Source organism: Oncorhynchus masou, chromosome 15, assembly GCF_036934945.1.
Source record: "Oncorhynchus masou masou isolate Uvic2021 chromosome 15, UVic_Omas_1.1, whole genome shotgun sequence".
Taxonomy (NCBI): domain Eukaryota; kingdom Metazoa; phylum Chordata; class Actinopteri; order Salmoniformes; family Salmonidae; genus Oncorhynchus; species Oncorhynchus masou.
Genome location: NC_088226.1, coordinates 12,307,882 through 12,328,901, shown reverse-complemented (window position 1 = coordinate 12,328,901; position 21,020 = coordinate 12,307,882). Strand labels below are relative to the sequence as shown.

Sequence of the window (21,020 nt, the reverse complement as noted above, 5' to 3'; positions counted from 1 at the left end):
TGCCTTTTCTAGGGAGTTCTTCCTAGCCACCATGATTCTACAACTGCATTGCTTGCTGTTTGGGGTTTTAGGCTGGGTTTCTGTATAAGCACTTTGTGACATCTGCTGATGTAAAAAGGACTTTAGAAATACATTTGATTTGATTTTTGTTTTGATGTCATGGAAAGAGCAGGTTTTCTTAATGTTTTGAACACTCACTGTAAATCAATCATTTTAAAACTCTTTGATTGTGGTAAACTATGAAGCAGTTTAGGACTAAGGGATGGATTTGTTTCAACATCACTAATCCCCCCCCTCTCTCTCTCTCTCTGCAGGTCTATGATTCCTACTCCCTCAGGGCAGACAGTCTAATGGGGGAGTTCAAGGTGACATAGACATTTAAATATTCTTACATCCTAATTTACAAAAAAGTGCATTTCATTTAGTTATTTACAGAGCAATATATCAATTACATCCAATCTATTATCTTTGCCTTTCGTAACAATGACAGAATTATTATTATTATAGAATTATAGAATTATTATACACACATAAATCACAGGAATCCTTTGTTCAAATATGGTATGGCTACAATGCACACTACCACAATGTATTTATACAGTATTGAATATATTACTGTAATCATGATTCCAGGCAATAACCTCAATATCCATATTTGTTTGATATTTAATTGAGTTGTCAACAAACATGCATTTTTATTGAAATAAAGGTAAAATGGTTGAAATCTGGTTAAAATCACTTGTGTGGTGTATCTGTAACCAGGCTTTATTTTCATGTTAACAGTTGGATGTTGGGTACATATATGACGAACCTGGTAAGTTCCTCTTTACAGAAGAGTGACACAGGAAACAAAGTATTATATTGATCTTCAATTATCTTCAAAGACATCCTTTGTGTGTGTCTGTGTCTGGAATGTGTATATTTTTATGGTCAACAGCCCACGCCATAATGAGGAAGTGGCTTCTCCTAAGTGACCCTGGTGACTCTAACTCGGGGGCCAAAGGTTACCTGAAGGTCAGCCTGGTCATCGTGGGGACAGGAGACGAGCCACCGGTACGACTGCTGTGTCACTATGCTATGTCACCTCACACCTCACCTGTCTTTCTCTACATTCTCTACCATTGTACTTAATGTAACATTGATTATATAGTTTTTAAACTCAGCAAAAAAAGAAATGTCCTCTCACTGTCAACTGTGTTTATTTTCAGCAAACTTAACGTGTACATATTTGTATGGACATAACAAGATTCAACAACTGAGACATAAACTGAACAAGTTCCACAAATTTAATAATGTGTCCCTGAACAAAGGGGGGTCAAAATCAAAAGTAACAGTCAGTATCTGGTGTGGCCACCAGCTGCATTAAGTACTGCAGTGCATCTCCTCCTCATGGACTGCACCAGATTCGCCCGTTCTTGCTGTGAGATGTTACCCCACTCTTCCACTAAGACACCTGCAAGTTCCCGGACATTTCTGGGGGGAATGGCCCTACCCTCACCCTCCAATCCAAACAGTTCCCAGACATGCTCAATGGGATTGAGATCCGAGATCTTTGCTGGCCATGACAGAACACTGACATTCCTGTCTTGCAGGAATTCACGCACAGAACGAACAGTATGGCTGGTGGCATTGTCATGCTGGGGGGTCATGTCAGGATGAGCCTGTGGGAAGGGTACCACGTGAGGGAGGAGGATGTCTTCCCTGTAACGCACAGCATTGAGATTGCCTGCAATGACAGCAAACTCAGTCCGATGATGCTGTGACACACTGCCCCAGACCATGACGGACCCTCCACCTTCAAATTGATCCCACTCCAGAGTACAGGCCTCGATGTAACGCTCAGTCCTTCGACGATAAACGCAAATCCGACCATCATCCCTGGTGAGACAAAACCGCGACTCGTCAGTGAAGAGCACTTTTTGCCAGTCCTGTCTGGCCTAGCGACGGTGGGTTTGTGCCCATTGGTGATTTGTTGCCGGGGATGTCTGGTGAGGACCTGCCTTACAACAGGCCTACAAGCCCTCAGTCCAGCCTCTCTCAGCCTATTGCGGACAGTCTGAGCACTGATGGAGGAATTGTGCGTTCCTGGTGTAACTCGGGCAGTTGTTGTTGACATCCTGTACCTGTCCCGCAGGTGTGATGTTTGGATGTACCGATCCTGTGCAGGTGTTGTTACACGTGGTCTGCCACTGCGAGGACGATCAGCTGTCTCCCTGTAGCGCTGTCTCCCTGTAGCGCAGTCTTAGGCGTCTCATAGTATTGACATTGCAATTTATTGCCCTGGCCACATCCGCAGTCCTCATGCCTCCTTGCAGCATGCCTAAGGCACATTCACACACATGAGCAGGGACCATGGGCATCTTTCTTTTTGTGTTTTTCAGAGTCAGTAGAAAGGCCTCTTTAGTGTCCTAAGTTTTCATAACTGTGACTTAACTGTGGCTGTTAGTGTCTTAACGACTGTTCCACAGCATGTTGTTAATTGTTTATGGTTCATTGAACAGTCATGGGGAACAGTGTTTAAACCCTTTACAATGAATATCTGTGAAGTTATTTTGATTTTTATGAATTATCTTTGAAAGACAGGGTCCTGAAAAAGGGTTGAGTTTAGTAGAATGTGCATACAATATCAATATGTTATACAACTACATAGAACACACCATATTTCATCAAGGCTCTCCTCTCCTCTCCCTCCTCTCCTGTGTGTTCAGACTGAGAAGCGAGAGCGGAACGAGGAGCAAGATGACATAGAGAGTAATCTGTTGGTGCCGGCTGGGGTAACACTCAGATTGGTCACCCTCAACCTGAAGGTGTACCGTGCAGAGGACATGCCTCAGAGTACGTGTATATTCCTTCCACCCTTCTTCCTCCGTCAGCAGCAAAGTATCATTTAGTCCAGTCCAAAAACAACCTCTTGCCCCTTTCCTTATCCCAAAACCTCTTGTTTCTTCCACCTACCACTTTCCCCTTACCCCCTACCCCATTGGGTATGCATTTTTCTAGGTAAAGGAAACGTGTAAGCAATATGGCAGAAGTTAGTATGAACAGCCAACACCATATTGATTGCACGTATCAGCAAACATCAAGTGATTAAGGGTTATTTTTGTATCTGGAAATTAATTTCAAGTAATCCAACATTGTTATCAGTGGGCCTATTCTTTCAAAACGTTGATTTAACGTCTGTTATTGTTCATGTTGGTGTATGTTAATATCCATTCATTCCACCTTACAGTGGATGATGCGTTTGTACAGACTGTGAAACAAGTATTTGGAGGGGAAGGCGATAAGAAAAACTTAGTTGATCCATTTCTGGAGGTCAGCTTCGCTGGCAAGAAGGTAAAGCTAACACTTAGAACTCCTAGAATGCAAGAGAAAGACAAAATGCAAGTCATTAGGCAAATATTTTCAGATCTTTGGTTTGATGTTTCTTAATGATGACATTGTTTTGGTTTCAGCTGTGCACCAAAATCATCGAGAAAAATGCCAATCCTGAGTGGAACCAGCTGATCAACCTTCAGGTCAAGGTGTGAACTCGCTCTCTCGTATTACATGTAGTAACACAAATGGATGAAATGAATGGAAGCCAGACAAACACAACATGCTCTCATTTCCCTCTTTAGTTCCCATCCATGTGTGAAAGCATCAAGTTGACTGTATTCGACTGGTAAGACTTTTTTTCAAACAAGTGTTATAACGGTTTACTGTTTATTACACTATCCACATTCATGTATACCGTCACTTTTAAATGCTGCTACTTTGAGTTTAAAGACATGGATATCTTAGGAGCGTATGTATTGAACTTTTCACACAGGGATCGTCTGACCAGGAATGATGTGATAGGAACCACATTTCTCAATCTGACCAAAATAGCCTCATCTGGTAGTGAGATTGAAGGTATGGTATCGCTCTTTCTCACTCTCACACTCTTTGTGTGTGTGTGTGTGTGTGTGTGTTCCCTGTCTCATCCACATTGCATCTGTCCCTTCAAACAGATACACCTGCAGAAAATTGCACCAATCTGTCATCTGAAGGTAAGAACCATCATCTTTTTGTATGAGGCCTCCCTATAGTGCGGCAGGTAGCCTAACGTTTAGAGTCTTGGGCCGTTAACCGAAAGGTCCCTTGTTGAATACCCGAGCCGACCATGTGCCATTGAGCAAGGCACGTAATCCTAACCAGGGGTGCCTTACTACTATGGCTGACCCTATAAAACATCACATTTCACTGCACCTCTCTGGTGTGTGACAATCAAACGTTTTATTTTTATTGCTTTTGTCAAACAGGGGCAGCATTTGCAAATACTAAAGTTCGACTACAGATGTAGCGTAGGCACCAGCCCACGTTGTATTACCATGTTTAAAAAAACACACAAAAAGGGGGGAAATAATAGAAAAACAGCTACCATCTCCAGACCATCAGATTGTTAAATAGTCACCCCTAGCCTCTGCCCAGTAGCCTGCCCTGTACTTAGTCACTGTTTCTAGCCCGGCTACCACCCTATACTCTAGCCTGCACCTTAGAGACCGCTGGCCTACTGTATGTACTTAGTCACTGTTTCTAGCCCGGCTACCACCCTATACTCTAGCCTGCACCTTAGAGACCGCTGGCCTACTGTATGTACTTAGTCACTGTTTCTAGCCCGGCTACCACCCTATACTCTAGCTCTGCACCTAGCCTGCACCTTAGAGACCGCTGGCCTACTGTATGTACTTAGTCACTGTTTCTAGCCCGGCTACCACCCTATACTCTAGCCTGCACCTTAGAGACCGCTGGCCTACTGTATGTACTTAGTCACTGTTTCTAGCCCGGCTACCACCCTATACTCTAGCCTGCACCACCGCTGGCCTACTGTAGCCACTGTTTCACCCGGCTACCACCCTACTCTAGCCTGCACCTTAGAGACCGCTGGCCTACTGTATGTACTTAGTCACTGTTTCACTACCACCCTATTCTAGCCTGCACCTTAGAGACCGCTGGCCTACTGTATGTACTTAGTCACTGTTTCTAGCCCAGCTTTACTCTAGCCTGCACCTTAGGCTACTCTAGCCTGCACCTTAGAGACCGCTGGCCTACTGTATGTACTTAGTCACTGTTTCTAGCCCGGCTACCACCCTATACTCTAGCCTGCACCTTAGAGACCGCTGGCCTACTGTATGTACTTAGTCACTGTTTCTAGCCCGGCTACCACCCTATACTCTAGCCTGCACCTTAGAGACCGCTGGCCTACTGTATGTACTTAGTCACTGTTTCTAGCCCAGCTACCACCCTGTACTCTAGCCTGCACCTTAGAGACCGCTGGCCTACTGTATGTACTTAGTCACTGTTTCTAGCCCGGCTACCACCCTATACTCTAGCCTGCACCTTAGAGACCGCTGCCTACTGGCCACTGTTTCTACTGTATGTACTGTATGTACTTAGTCACTGTTTCTAGCCCAGCTACCACCATATACTCTAGCCTGCACCTTAGAGACCGCTGGCCTACTGTATGTACTTAGTCACTGTTTCTAGCCCGGCTACCACCCTGTACTCTAGCCTGCACCTTAGAGACCGCTGGTCCTACTGTATGTACTTAGTCACTGTTTCTAGCCCGGCTACCACCCTGTACTCTAGCCTGCACCTTAGAGACCGCTGGCATACTGTATGTACTTAGTCACTGTTTCTAGCCCGGCTACCACCCTATACTCTAGCCTGCACCTTAGAGACCGCTGGCCTACTGTATGTACATAGTCATTGAACACAGGTCACTTGAACACTGAACACCCACTTCATATGTATACTGTATTCTAGTCAAGGCTCATCCTGTATAACTACTGCTGTACACACGTTGTCTATTCATATACTGTCCATACCGTCTATACACACCATTGTATACACACATACAGTATATACAGTGTATTTCTATTCCAGACTCATTCTGATATTTCTACATTTTTTTCTTTAAAATTGTTTTGTATTTGTCTGTATTGTTTTGTATTGTTAGATATTACTGCACTGTTGGAGCTTGAAACATAAGTATTTCACCACTTCTTCGATAACCTCTGCAAAATAGGTACACGCGACCAATAACATTTGATTTGTTTTGTTGAGTCTCGTCATTTGAGTCTCGCCGCCAGGCCATTTACACTGTACTGGAGTAAATATTACATGAATTCAAACCATTTCACAAAGAGAACCTGCCTTTTTATTTCAGTGAGCAGTGGGGAGGCAGAGGTGGGTTTCCTCCCAGCGTTTGGGCCTTGCTACCTAAACCTGTACGGCAGTCCCAGGGAGTTCACTGGCCTCCCAGACCCGTACGAGGAACTCAACTTTGGCAAGGTAAGACCATCCCTGGGGTTGAGGACAAGTGCTTCAGCTCTGGCAGGATGTTTTGTTATTTCTTATTGTAAATATTTCCATATCTCACATGCACATCTCTCGCAGGAACATGTAATTATTAAGATTCAGAATTGAAATTGTTGTAGAAAATTAGCTCTTGTAGTCAAGAAAACTTTTAAGCATTCACCCAGGGTTTATTCAATAGTGACCTGTGCAGGGGAGACCTTTTCTGGACGTAGCAAGCATTGCTCTCTCTTAGACAAAAAATACATTTTAGCTTATATAGGCAAGGAACATCTGGTTTAGATCAGTATTCTCTTTTCTGCTGAGTTTCTTGGCAAACTTATCTATTCTATAAAACATAAAAACATACAGGTATCCCCCCCTCTTCAATGTAAAACACGTGGGATTGCCACGTTTCATACTCCCCTTCCTCAAATCCAGATTGTCCGGTTCTAGTTCAATTTGGATAAATTTCTCAAGTAATTTCCTGTGTTGATAAGAACATCTTGTGTAGCAACACAATTACAGTATCACTGTGTTGTTTTGTCTGTCTGTCTGTCTATCAACCAGGGTGAAGGGGTGGCCTACAGGGGCAGAGTCCTCATCGAGCTCTCCACTCAACTGGATGGCAAAGCTGACAGGAAGCTGGACAACATCTCCAGTGATGACATCCTGATGGCCCAGGTACACAGAGAGGGTGGGACCCTGTCATAGCTGGGATATTGTTGCTTCATGTATTAATAAAGGTCTGAAACAGGGATGGTGTCAATTCCAATTGAAGGCAGTCAAATCAAGAAGTAATTTGAAATTCCAGTTCAATCATTTAAAAAAGGGCACATATTTCCATAACTTCTCAAAAAACTGTAAGGTAGAAGCTATTTACTTCAAAAGTAATTCAAATTACTTCCGGAATTGACTTCCTTCAATTCCAATTGACCCCAACCCTGGTACGAAACTTGCAAAACATAGAGAAGAACTGATGAGAAATGCATACAGAGAAAGCTAGAAGGGAAAAGTTTACCCTCCATCCAGATTTCTTGTGTGTAGACCAGTGTTTCCAAATCCAATGTTGTTTTAGTCCCGCAATAACACACCTTTAATGAATGTACAATGGAATAAAGCACCCCTGACCTCTTGTTTGTGCTTTCAGAAGTACCAGCGGAGGAGGAAGTTCTCGCTGTGTGATGTGTTCCACAGCTCCTGCATGCTCCAGGAGCCCGGTGAGCCAATCCAGTTCGAGGTCAGCATTGGCAACTACGGCAATAAGCTGGACTCCACCTGCATGCCACTGGCATCCACAACCCAATACAGCTGTGCTGTGTTTGACGGTGAGAAAACCTAGACTTCACACCAGTGTTCTTCAGTCCTGATGGGTACCCTCCTGGTGTGCTAGCTATTGTTCCAGCCCAGTGCCAACACATTAGACCTGGATTAGTCCAGATATCTGAACGTTTACAAAATAAAGCTTTTTTTGGCACCCATGCTCCGAGAGCATGTGTTTGTTTATCTAGCAATTCTAAAGGCACAAGGCAGACCAACTATACACAGTCATGCATATGAAAACAGGAAAACATACAGTGCCTTCGGAAGGTATTGAAACCCTTTGACTTTTTCCACATTTTGTTACGTTACAGCCTTATTCTAAAATGGATAAAATAAAGCAAATTACTCAGCAATCTAGAAACAGTACCCCATAATGACAAAGCGAAAACAGGTTTTCAGAAAATGTTTGCTAATTTATTAAAAAGAAAAAACGGAAATATCACATTTACATAAGTATTCAGACCCTTTACTCAGTACTTTGTTGGAGCACATTTATCAGCGACTACAGCCTTGTGTCTTCTTGGGTAGGACGCTACAAGGTTGGCTTAGCTGTATTTGAGGACTTTCTCCCAATTTTCTCTGCAGATCCTCTCAAGCTCTGTCAGGTTGGATAGGGAGTGTTGCTGCACAGCTATTTTCAGGGCTCTCCAGAGATGTTCAGTCGGGTTCAAGTCGTGCTCTGGCTGGGGCACTCAAGGACATTCAGAAACCTGTTTTTGCTTTGTCATTATGGGGTTTTGTGTGTAGATTGATGAGTGGGAAAAAAAACAATTTAATCAATGTTAGAATAAGGCTGTAACCTAACAAATTGTGGGAAAAGTATAAAGGGGTCTGAATACTTTCCGAATACTTCTCATTCCTATCAAAAGTGCATTGCTGTTCCCAGTGCAGTAGAGACATCCCCATACAGCAGGACAAAATTGTCAAGTTGTACAGGTACCACTCTGCAGCTTGACCTGGATATGACTTGGTTCTGTTTCTCCTGTAGGTAACCACTACTATTACATGCCCTGGGCTGACACCAAACCTGTTGTCATCCTCACATCCTTCTGGGAAGACATTAGCCACCGATTGGATTCAGTCAACATCATCCTCTACATCGCAGACAGACTGGTGAGAAACACTTCCAACAAATCGACCAATCAAATAATAAATCAACCAATCATGGGATAATTCTCAGTTGTTGCAACTTTATTATTTTGTTGTCATTTCTTCCAGGAATCCAACCTCACTTCTTTGAGAACAGCCATCCTTGCCAAAGCCTCAGAGGCGCGCTTGGCTGAGATCTGGCTCAAACTCATCAACCACATGATTGAGGATCTGAGCAAGTAAGACATTCATCGATCATATCTCAGCTTATGATAGTTTCTTGCTAGGTTCTGTTAGCTTCCTTCTAACTTATCCTAACTTCATGCTAGATTTAGATCGCTTTGTGATATGTTCTGATAACTTAATGCTTGGTTGTGATAATTTCATGCTAGGTTCTGGTAGCTTTGTGCTTGGTTGTGATAGCTTCACCCTAGCTTCACATTCTTTAGTTAATGTGAGGTTGTAATAGTTTCATGCTAGGTTCTGATAGCTTTGTGATACGTTTTGATCGTTGAACCCTAGCTTCTGATAGCTTTATGCTAGGTTTTGATTGCTTAATGCTAGGTTCTTATAGTGTCATATAGGTTCTTCTAGCTTTAACCTCTTGAAACTCCCCATCCCGGATCCGGGATTGTGACTAAGCCTCAGGCTCATTAGCATAACGCAACGTTAACGATTTCTGAAAATCGCAAATAAAATTAAAATAATGCGTTTGCTCTCAAGCTTAGCCTTTTCTTAACAACACTGTCATCTCAGATTTTCAAAATATGCTTTTGAACCATAGAAATTGACTAATTTGTGTAAGAGTATGCAAAGCTAGCATAGCATTTTGTGTAGCATGTAGCACGCAACATTTTCACAAAAGCCAGATAACCAAATAAATAAAATCATTTACCTTTGAAGAGCTTCTGATGTTTTCAATGAGGAGACTCCCAGCCACATACCAAATGCGCAGTGTTTCCTGAAAGCGTCTGTGTGTAGGAGAAATCGTTCCGTTTTCTACATTGCGCCTGGCTACCGAAACGAACCGAAAATGCAGTCACCTACAACGTGAAACTTTTCCGGATTAACTACATAATATCGACCGAAACATGGCAAACGTTGTTTGGAATCAATCCTCAAGGTGTTTTTTCACATATCTCTTCATTGACATGCAGTTCGTGGAAGCTTGCTTCTCTCTCTGTGCCCCATGGAAAAATACTGGCAGGTGACTTTTGCGCACCAATTTCGGCGCAGGACACCGGGCGGACACGTGGTAAATGTGGTCTCTTATGGTCAATCTTCCAACGATCTGCCTACAAATACGTCACAATGCTGCAGACACCTTGGGGAAACGACAGAAAGGGCAGACTCATTCCTCTTGCGTTCACAGCCATATAAGGAGATCATGAAAGACAGAGCCTCAAAAATCCTTGTCATTTCCTGGATGCCAAGTCATCTTGGTTTTGCCTGAAGCTCACGTTAAAGGGCACGCACAGAGAAGATATTTGTATTTCTGGACACGTCAGAGTGTTTTCTTTCGAACAGTAGCAATTATATGCATAGTCGAGCATCTTTTTGTGACAAAATATCTTGTTTAAAACGGGAACGTTTTTCTTCCAAAAATGAAATAGCGCCACCATAAGTGTAAGAGGTTAAAGCTTCTGCTAGCTTCAGTATAGTTTCTGTAGCCTCATGCTAGCTTCTGATAGCTTTCAGGTACCAGAGCTTGAGGGCAGGCCCAACCTGACGGCTCTGGACGTCCAGATTAAGAAGCTGCGTGATTCGGCGGTGGCCAGCATCAGGGAGATGGCCAAACGCTTGAAGGAGGAGGCCACCGGCGTTATAGCCACTCTGACAGACATCGAGGACTGGCTGGAGAGACTGAAACAGCTTGCAGAGGAGGTCAGGAGCAACAAGACATTGACATTCTCACAACATTCAGGGTTCAATAGCACATTGATTATTGGAATGTCTTTAAAGTAAGGGCGTGCCCTTATTTTGAGGGTGCCCTGACTTGTTATGGGAGTGCCAAGCCCACTCAATTTGAACCCTGAGCACACGTACCAGCCTGTGAATTGAATTGTCTCTCTCTCTCTCTACTACTATAAACGGAAAACTCTCTCTCTGCCCATCTCTTAATAATCTCTCTTTCAAATCTGTGTTTCGCTCTTCCCTCAGCCCCAGAACAGTATGCCTGACGTGGTGATCTGGATGCTGCGTGGAGAGAGGAGGGTGGCATACGCCCGTCTCCCAGCCAATCAGATCCTCTACTCTACCTACAGTGAGCAGGCCTGTGGGAAATACTGTGGCAGGACACAGACCATCTTCATGCAGGTACCAGGATGGAGAACAGACTGATACTAGTGATAATAGTAGTAGTAGTAGTAGTAGTAGTAGTAGTAGTAGTAGTAGTAGTAGTAGTAGTAAGTGTAGCAGTATGATAATGGTAGGCAAATTCTACGGCATGACCCATACTATCTTAACATATGGGGCTACGGGTTCCCAACTAGGAACCCCTCCCCCCCCTTCAGCCCAAACGGTGGCGCAGGGAAAGCAAAAATATTCTTAAAAATATTTAACCTCCACACATTAACAAGTCCAATAGCTTAAATGAAACACCTTGTACATCTACCCAGCATGTCAGAATTTTAAAATGTTTTACAGCGAAAACATAGCACATATTTATGTTAAACCACCACTAGGGAAACATACAATATGTAGCCACATGGCTATGCAAAATAGCACAATCACAAACGCAGGATTAAAAGAAAAATAATTCACTAACCTTTTGAAAATCTTCATCAGATGACAGTAATAGCACATGTTACACAGTACATTTATGTTTTTTTCAATAATATGCAATTTATATCCATAAATCTCCATTTACATTGAGCCATGTTCAAAAAATGCAGCAGAAATGACCGGAGAAATTATAAATATCTCCAGCAGCTAACGCCAGATAACAGCAATAAACATAATAAACTTTGACTAAATATACATGTTCTACATATATTTAGAAAGATACACTTCCTCTTAATGCAAACGCTGTGTTACATTTATTTTTAACGTTACAGAATTCGTTCACTATTCAATAATCTGAGACGGCGCTCAGCCATTAGCATTATTTCTCTACTATGTTGGATTCGACAAAAATACAATTTTATAACATAAATATTCCCTTACCTTTGATGGTCTTCGACAAGAATGCCGTGGAAGGAGTTATACTTACCTAATATAACGTTTGGTTGCTGTTGGTGTGTCTTTGTATTAGCAAAAGCTAACATCTTCAGGTGAATTACCCCAAAAAGGACTTCTGATCACGAAAATTGCGCATCAAAACTTCAAATTTACATATTATATGTCGACTAAACTGGTCAAACTAAGTGCAGAATCAAGCTTTAGGATGTTTTTAACGTACAAAACAATTGGCGATTAAATCAAACATAACGAACTCTCTTCAACCAGATTGGAAAAAAAAGTCTGTTTTCACAGAGCGCGCTCCTGAAAACTCGTGACACCTCAGTATTTTGCCCACCAAGCAGTCAAAGCTCGTGCTATTTTCTCCGTTGCACGTCTCATTGAAAGACGGGAGCGCGCTGAAGAAATAGAAACTGTTCCCAGATCCGTAGCTGGTTGGGAAGGGTGGGGGCGATGACGTCAAAGTTGGAGCAACTTTCTTAGGAGAGAGAGAGAGTTTGGGAGAATGGCTGCCCTGTGAGTTCTGCTTTACATACAGACATAATTTGAACGGTTTTAGAAGCTTTAGAGTGTTTTCTATTCAATAATAATTATTATATGCATATATTAGCAATTTTTGACAGTTTTTTTTTTAGTTTACTTTGGGCACACAATTCATCCAAAGGGGGCAGTATTTCCCATAGCCCCATCAGGTTTTAATGCAGGTAATATGATGGAGAATAGAGACTACTGATCATGCTACTACTATTATCACTAGTATTAGTAATATTAGTAGTACTTGTTTAAGTAGTAGTAGTGGTATAATTAAGCAATAAGGCCCGAGGGGGTGTGGTATATGGCCAATATACCATGGCTAAGGGCTGTATCCAGGCACTCCGTGTTGAAAAAAAAAAGATAATCAGAAAAAAATCACCCCGCTGCTGAATCTAATTGCCAACCTCTGGTATAGTGGTATGATAATAGTACAGGAATAGTGCAGCAGGACTAAGACAGTCTTCATGCAGTTATTACTAAGGTGTACAGAGACTTAAAACTGATGCCACAGACATTGTTAGTGGATATTGAAGTGAAACTGGTTGAAAAGACGTCATTATAATCAGAAACTGATGTCCTTTCAACTAGTTTTTCTCGCTGCAGGAAAGAGGCTCATAATCAATCAGTTTTGTGTCAATGTCCAATGACAATGTCTGTCGGAGTGTGAAGAGAGGAAGAGTCCAGGGGGCGGATCGGTTTAAACGCATTGGTTTAAACCTCAGATATGGCATAAACATTTGGAGATAACATGCAGTTAGCTACTTGGCGTTTTCATAGTGTAACGCTCCGGGTGTCGTGGGTGTGGAGTCAGACGCAGGAAACAGAGAGTGCAATACTGTGCTCTTTAATGCACTAACGCACCACATGGTGCTCAAAACCAAAATCCCCCAAACACAGGGGACGAAAATAGTACAGCAGAACACACGGCCAGGAACAAACTCTGGGTAGTGCTCCTTCGCTGAGTCTGGGCCATTCCAGACTGCGTTCGCCCACTCCAGAGCACGACCCGTGAAGCAGGAGATGAGGACACTCACCCTCTCCGCTCCCGAGGGAGTGGGTCTGACGGTGAACTGGTATCGCTCCAGCTGAAGTAAAAACCCCTGGCAACCCGCCGCCGCTCCATCATAAGCCCTCGGTAGCGTCAGACGGAGGGTGTTGGAGTCGGGAGATGGGGAGTCCGGAGCCGGGGGTGCCGAAGGTGGAGAGAGGAGACCACTCCTCTCCCATCGGTCCATTCTCTCCATCATTTGATCCATCGCAGATCCGATCCGATGGAGGACGGTGGTGTGGTGGAGAACCCGTTCCTCCATCGATGGGAGAGGTTTGACTGCTGCTCCTGCCGACTCCATTCAATATGGTGCGGGATTCTGTAATGCTCCGGATGTCGTGGGTGTGGAGTTAGATGCAGGAAACAGAGAGTGCAATACTGTGCTCTTCAATGCACTAACGCAACACTGGGTGCTCAAAACCAAAATGCCCCAAACACGGGGGACGAAAACAGTACAGCAGAATACACGACCAGGAACAAACACGTTCCTCTACTACATAACCGAAGGTCACAATAATTCATCCCGCACAAAGAAACAGGCGGCCCGGCTGTCTAATAAAGCCCAACTAATGACTCACTAACAGGTGCTAACAATAAACATACAAGGAGGGGGAGGAAAGACAATCAGTGGCAGCTAATAGGCCGGCAACGACGAACGCCGAGCGCCACCCGACCGGGAATTGGAGCCACCCTCGGTCGGACTCGTGACACATAGGTGATGTACAGTAGGGTTGGACGATACACCGTATGTACCAAATACCAGTGTATTTCGAAATAACCCAGGTAGGATTTTCAATATATAATTTCAATATATAATTTAAACATTAGCCGGTTAGCTAAAGGTAGCTAACGCCGATTAGTGCTAGATATGAAAATCTGTGTACCGCTCAACCCCGATGTATAGTATTTAGTTGTGTTGTTTGTTTGTTTCGGCCAGTACCCCATGGACAAAAACAAAGGCGTGAAGATCCCTGTCCAGCTCCGTGTCAACATGTGGCTGGGCCTCTCTGCCCACGAGAAGAAGTTCAACAGCTTCTCAGAGGGAACCTTCAGTGTGTTCGCAGAAATGGTATTGTTATTGTTATTCACATGGGTTTTGTGGCAATGCTTTGTTTTACAGTACTAAAGTTGGTATTTTTGCTGGTCTTTACTATGCTGATGAATCTCTTTTCCTTCACCCCCTCGTTCACGCTCTTCACCCTCAGTATGAGAACCAGGCCCGGGTGTTTGGGAAATGGGGCACCACAGGGTTGGTGTACCGGCATAAGTTCTCTGACGTGACTGGGAAGGTGAAGCTGAAACAGGAGCGCTTCATGCCCCCCAGGGCGTGGGAGTGGGAAGGCGAGTGGTTCGTCGACCCCGAGAGAGGGTGAGAGTGACCTGTTGGCATGCGCTATAAATAATTGAATTTAAGTAGAAACTTCCTGTTTTCATTGTTGGTTTTCAGTTGGACTAGCCCACCCACACGAATCTAGCTTGGTCTGGCATTGTCTGTGGTTGTGGTTAAGGAATCATCCTCTTTTCGTCTCTGTTGATGTGCAGAGAGTCATAGTACTGAGTATAGTACTCAGTACACAATAGTCCCATTTCCACCTCATCCACTCCACCTAAGTCCTCATTGTTTGCCTCTGAGTCAGGAGTGCACAACATCAGCCCCCTCATAGTACTCCTATAGATTTGACCTTTCCCCATACACAGTTACCTCATTGATTTGGTTGATTTGACCTTTCCCCAGACAGTTACCTCAATGATTTGGTTGATTTGACTTTTCCCCAGATACGGTTACCTCGTTGATTTGAACTTTCCCCAGACAGTTACCTCAATGATTTGGTTGATTTGACTTTTCCCCAGATACGGTTACCTCGTTGATTTGGTTGATTTGACCTTTCCCCAGACAGTTACCTCAATGATTTGGTTGATTTGACTTTTCCCCAGATACGGTTACCTCATTGATTTGGTTGATTTGACCTTTCCCCAGACACAGTTACCTCATTGATTTGGTTGATTTGACCTTTCCCCAGACAGTTACCTCAATGATTTGGTTGATTTGACTTTTCCCCAGATACGGTTACCTCGTTGATTTGGTTGATTTGACTTTTCCCCAGATACGGTTACCTCGTTGATTTGGTTGATTTGACTTTTCCCCAGATACGGTTACCTCGTTGATTTGAACTTTCCCCAGACACAGTTACCTCATTGATTTGGTTGATTTGACCTTTTTCAAGACATTTCATCAGTGGTTAAATCCTACCTTCTTTCCACTAGAGGTGAGCATTCCTTGTCTAAGCTCCAGCTGCCAGTACTCGATAGGTTAGTGGGATCAAGCCCGCTATTTGTGATGTGTATGTCTGTGTTTGGTTTTTACCCACCTTGTGGGGACCAGAAGTCCTCACAGGGATAGTAAAACCAGGAACATTTTGACAAGTGGGAACATTTCGCCGGTCCCCACAAAGAAAAAGGCTATTTTAGGCTTATGGGTTAGGGTTAGGGTTACAATTAGGGTTAGGTTTAGGAGTTAGGGTTAGGGTTTGGATTAAGGTTAGGGTTAGGGTTAGGGGTTAAGGAAAATAGGATTTTGAATGGGAATCAATTGTTTGGTCCACACAAGGATAGTCAAACAAACGTGTGTGTCTGTGTTATTCAGCCTGCTAACAGAAGCAGACGCGGGGCACACAGAGTTCACAGACGAAGTCTACCAGAACGAGACACGTTTCATTGGCGGGGAGTGGAAGGCTGCTGCCGACCCCTTCACAGATGTGGTGAGACAGAGCAACACACACAGATACACACACTATTGCTAGAGACAACCCTGTCGCCTGTACTCAGACCCCTCTATCTACAAGAGGGAAGAGGGAAGAAATATGTAACACTGAGAAGTTAAGCTGACCCCTCAGTGTCACATTAATTCTGCATTTTCTTACGAAAAGAGGCCAACGGAACTGAAGCCATTTAGTCTGTTTCCTATGCAATTTGATCTACTAGACTAAGTAGCGACAGGTGCTCTTCCATGGATTACTTTTATGCACATATCACTCACTGTCTTGTTTTAAGTCATGTTTCCCTTGTCAAGAGAGCTGCATATAGCCTGGGTACCATTCCACTTTTTGTCTCTCCTTGTCATGCCAAGAATTGTAGCTAAAAATAAAATAAAAGTTGTTTTTTAATAACAGTATTTATAGTTGTTCTTAAAATTCTGGATATTGAATGTTGAAATTGCCAAATGTCCAGACTGTTTGGCATATGACACCGAGTACTAGGAATGAAAACAGATCTGGATTTCAGGCTAAGCTGCGTAGCCTTGATGTTTTCAAACTGTGATGCCTATTGTTTTGATGTCGGGGAGTTTACACAGACAGCTACCTTTTACCACAATCGTGCTTGTTTCAATGAATCCCATATATAGAGAGGCTGAGTTAAATACTTGATAGGAGACTAGAAACCAATGTGAATCAATCCCTCCCACACAGAATACCCAGAGGGGAAAATAGAGTGCTACTTCCCTACTTTTAGAAACAGTGTGTCTCTGTATTGTTTTGATGTTGTAATGTGGTGTCATTGTCACATGTTGACATACAGCCACTGTGTAATGTTGGAAGTGACTGACTGTGACTGTTCTGTGTAGAATGGGCAGAAGAGCCAGAGTCCAGGGGAGATAGAGTGTCCTGCTGGCTGGAAGTGGGAGGATGACTGGAGCTTCGACAGCAACAGGGCTGTGGATGAGAAAGGTAAAGAAGCACTGGAATTATCCTCCTTCATAACCCAGATGATAACACTGGAATTGATTTTATAATGTACTGGTGTATACTTGTTTCAATCAAACAATCAATATTGTTTAAGGATTGCATTATCATATGTAGAACAATATGGCACTGTATTGTATACAATTTAATTAATACACCTCTTCTGTACTGCATTTTGACTTGACCTATTATAACCAATATGATACTACAGTATAAAGCTGAATGTCCTCTGACTCTGTATACTGTTTGTCACTGTGTGTGTTGTATACCAGGTTGGGAGTATGGCGTCACCATTCCCCCCGATGACAAGCCCAAGTCCTGGGGAGCAGCAGAGAAGATGTACCACATACACCGCAGGAAGAGACTCTTACGGCCACGCAGGAAAATAGCAGACACTAAAGCAGCACCTGAGGTGAGCGGAGGAGGAAGAAGAGAAGCGGAGGGAGGAGGAGAAGGAGGAAGGGGAGGGAGAAGGAAGAGGAGGAGTTGAAAGAAGAGGAGGAGAAGGAGAAGGAAGATGAGGAGGTAAGGGAGGAAGAGCAGGAAGAGGAGGGTAGGAGAAGGAAGAGGAAAAGGAGGAAGAAGAAATGGAAGAGGAAGGGGAAGAAGGAGGGAGGAGGGGAAGAAGGAGGAGAAGAAGGGAAAGGAGGATGGAGGAGAAGGAAGAGGTTATAGAAGAGGTAGAGGAGGGGAAGGAGGAAGAGTAGGAAGAGGAAAAGGAGGAAGAGTAAGGAGAAGGGGAAGGAGGAGGGGAAGGAGGAGGAGAAGAAGGGAAAGGAGGATGGAGGAGAAGGAAGAGGTTATAGAAGAAGAGAGGAGGAAAATGTTTAGTGTGCAGGGTAGAGTGGAAGCATGTGTGTGTCTGTATGTCAATTTCAAGTGCTAAAGTTCTAGTTCTTACACACTGCCCACTGCCTCGCTGTTGGCTCTACAGAGGTGGGATCCCGGCGAAGGCTGGGAATACTCGTCCTTGATTGGCTGGAAGTTCCACAGGAAGGAGCGTTCATCTGACACATTCCGCCGTCGCCGCTGGAGACGCAAGATGGCTCCGTCAGATGGGATAGGAGCATCAGCCATCTTCAGACTGGAGGGGGCACTGGTTAGTAACTTCTTCTGAGTTCAAAAACATTTGACTACACAGCATGGCTAGACTTAAAGGAGACTCTCAAGCCACACATCAAAGTACATCAAAAGTGCTTCATTTTACAAATGTTGTTTTTTCACGGGCAGAAGATTGACTATCAATCATCAATTTTATAATTGTTGCTCTCTCAGCTGTGTGACAGGGTTGTGGAGACAAATAAAGTACTACTTTAGTTACAAAGTGTTAGGTTCTAGATTAAAAAACTCACAGACGCTTATTGAAGCTCATTTTTTCACCCACTGGGTCATACAGCTGCGTAAGACAGGGAACATATTCACACAAGCACTGGTATTTAACCATTTCTACTGAGCCCCGTGTTACACATCGGAACAGCCAATCCACCTCTGTTGCTTCCTAGAAGATGAGTCATTTATGTTCTTCCTCGCTTCATCTAACCTGACCTCCCCAACTCACGGCTGTCATGATGACTTGTACCAGACTGTGTCTCTTCTCCTATCATAGGATCCCTGATGGCTAACAACAACATATCCTGACAGAGTGTAAACATTATTCATTCCCCTCTCTCGCTCAGTGACATGAATACGTGTATTTCATATCTAAAAGTCAGAACCCATCAAAAGGCTTTGGGAAACCTAGTCCATGATAATAAAATGGGATTTGGCAAAGTGCCTTTTAGTGTGTTATCTTGATTATAATATCCTCTCATTATTCTCCTCCATCTGCTCCTTCCTGCCCAGTGATCCTGGTTGGCAACGCACTCAAAAGGCAGAGATTAGATCAAGAGTTGACTCATGCCCTATTTATTTATTCACGGTGGTGTGCTATTTGTGCTGCTGTACCATCATGGGCCCTATCCCGAAACAAACCCAAACCCCTAGTCCCTTGACACGTATGGAGATACAAGAGGATTGGATAGATTTAAGCAATATCGTTATAGCTCCAGCAGGGTCCAATAATTTAAAATCTTCTATGTGTCTAGGGGGTAGGGTCTAGGGTTCATTTTTTTGGACTGGGCCATGGTTGTGTTATTATGTCTTGATGTCATGTCATGATGAGCTTGAGCTCAATTCACATATTTTCCTAATGGAAGATCATGATAAAGTAATAACTATAAAATAAAGACAAATGTATTCAACTTTCACCACTCTAGAATTACCCATCTCTCTAATGAAGGCATTGCTAGTCTTGTTCTGAACTGGTCTCTGTCTCTCTGGCTGTGTTTACACAGGCAGCCCAATTCTGATCTTTTTCCCACTTATTGGCAAAAGAGCTGATCTGATTGGTCCAAAGACCAATTAGTGGGAAGAGATCAGACTGGGGCTGTCTTTGTAAACTCAGCCTCTGTGTTTTGTCTACAGGGGGTAGATGTTGATGAGAAGGCCAGTGAAAAGGACGCTGCCAGACTATTTGGTGCCAACACACCCACCGTTTCCTGTAACTTTGACCGTGAGTAACATTGACCCATGCCAGCTGATTGCAGACACTGATTAAGTGATTAAGGCTGTGGCCACACAGAGATAGATGAAAGAGTATAAAAAACACATAAGCATTGGTCCCGGTTTTTCCATCAAAAAAAGTCAAATAATTTCCATATTTTGCATACGAGTTGCGTACTTAACAAGATGGACAACATCAGTATTTTGTTGTTGACAGATAGACATTCATCATCTCCTTCGTTTGTGAAGGTATGACTCCACTTGAAAAAACACTGGCTCAAGTGTTTTTGTTTTTTAACGGAGAATCTCTCTCTGGCCGCAGCCTAAATGTTGATTTCTCCTCATATTCCTCCACTCCACTGCGCTTCCTCTCAGGAAGTCTGGGCCCACACTTTTCAGATTGCATTAAATCACAATCACTCTCTCTTCAGGGTCGTATATGTACCATCTGAGGGTGTATGTCTATCAGGCCAGGAATCTCATCGCCATGGACAGGGACAGCTTCTCAGGTGAGGAACATCATAAAATGTAGATAAATGGATAGCTCACTTTTTTTCAACTTACCAAGCATGATGTTACATCCAAACCATTTGTTTGTTAGCTAGTTATTGAGCACCGTCCACAATCTCCTGGCTAGCACTTTTGAAACATCTAAGCTCTGCTAGTGCGAACAGACTGGGTTGTTTCCACTAGCCTTGCATGGGGAAAGAGAGAGGTGGAGGTGGAAGTGTAACCCGATCCTCACAGCAGTTGTAATTGAACCACTCGCTGATTAAATCAGTTTTATCCATACAATGACTCTGCTCTGGTCTCCGCTTCAGATCCCTACGCCCATGTGTCCTTCCTCCATGTGAGTAAGACCACAGAGGTCATCAGAGCCAATCTGAACCCCACCTGGGACCAGACCCTCATCTTTAATGACATCGAGATCTATGGAGACCCCCAGACCATTGCACACAACCCCCCCAACGTGGTGCTGGAGCTCTACGACAGTGACCAGGTGGTATGTACCCTATCCTACCCTCACTAACCCTACAAGTTGTAGTGTATTAGCGACACTTAGTGGTGCAATACCAGCCGAGCACTGTACATACATGTGATACACTTATGTACATGTATGTGGTCAATGTGTGTGACCACCACTAAGTATATTTTAATGAATCCTGTGAGTCCGAGTCAAGTCAATACATTACACCCGTCAATTTCCATCCCCTGCCTGTTCACCTGGACTTATTCACCTGTGCCCTGTT

The 21,020-nt window shown here is 43.6% G+C and overlaps 1 protein-coding gene across 2 annotated transcripts in view; it reads left to right on the top strand.

Annotated features, from left to right (window-relative positions):
• Positions 1-21,020, top strand: part of LOC135555651 (myoferlin-like) — a 56,678-nt gene that overhangs the window by 17,688 nt on the left and 17,970 nt on the right. For both annotated transcript variants that reach the window (XM_064988274.1, XM_064988275.1), the window contains 25 exons: positions 315-365; positions 784-814; positions 938-1,053; positions 2,709-2,835; positions 3,230-3,333; positions 3,453-3,521; positions 3,618-3,661; positions 3,809-3,891; positions 3,990-4,028; positions 6,188-6,312; positions 6,886-6,999; positions 7,466-7,643; positions 8,627-8,751; positions 8,857-8,966; positions 10,419-10,611; positions 10,888-11,043; positions 14,427-14,558; positions 14,695-14,858; positions 16,134-16,248; positions 17,112-17,214; positions 17,502-17,641; positions 18,164-18,328; positions 19,693-19,780; positions 20,202-20,279; positions 20,592-20,773. In XM_064988274.1, coding sequence (XP_064844346.1) covers positions 315-365; positions 784-814; positions 938-1,053; positions 2,709-2,835; positions 3,230-3,333; positions 3,453-3,521; positions 3,618-3,661; positions 3,809-3,891; positions 3,990-4,028; positions 6,188-6,312; positions 6,886-6,999; positions 7,466-7,643; positions 8,627-8,751; positions 8,857-8,966; positions 10,419-10,611; positions 10,888-11,043; positions 14,427-14,558; positions 14,695-14,858; positions 16,134-16,248; positions 17,112-17,214; positions 17,502-17,641; positions 18,164-18,328; positions 19,693-19,780; positions 20,202-20,279; positions 20,592-20,773 — 2,832 coding nt within the window. The remainder of the gene's footprint in view (positions 1-314; positions 366-783; positions 815-937; positions 1,054-2,708; positions 2,836-3,229; positions 3,334-3,452; positions 3,522-3,617; positions 3,662-3,808; positions 3,892-3,989; positions 4,029-6,187; positions 6,313-6,885; positions 7,000-7,465; positions 7,644-8,626; positions 8,752-8,856; positions 8,967-10,418; positions 10,612-10,887; positions 11,044-14,426; positions 14,559-14,694; positions 14,859-16,133; positions 16,249-17,111; positions 17,215-17,501; positions 17,642-18,163; positions 18,329-19,692; positions 19,781-20,201; positions 20,280-20,591; positions 20,774-21,020) is intronic.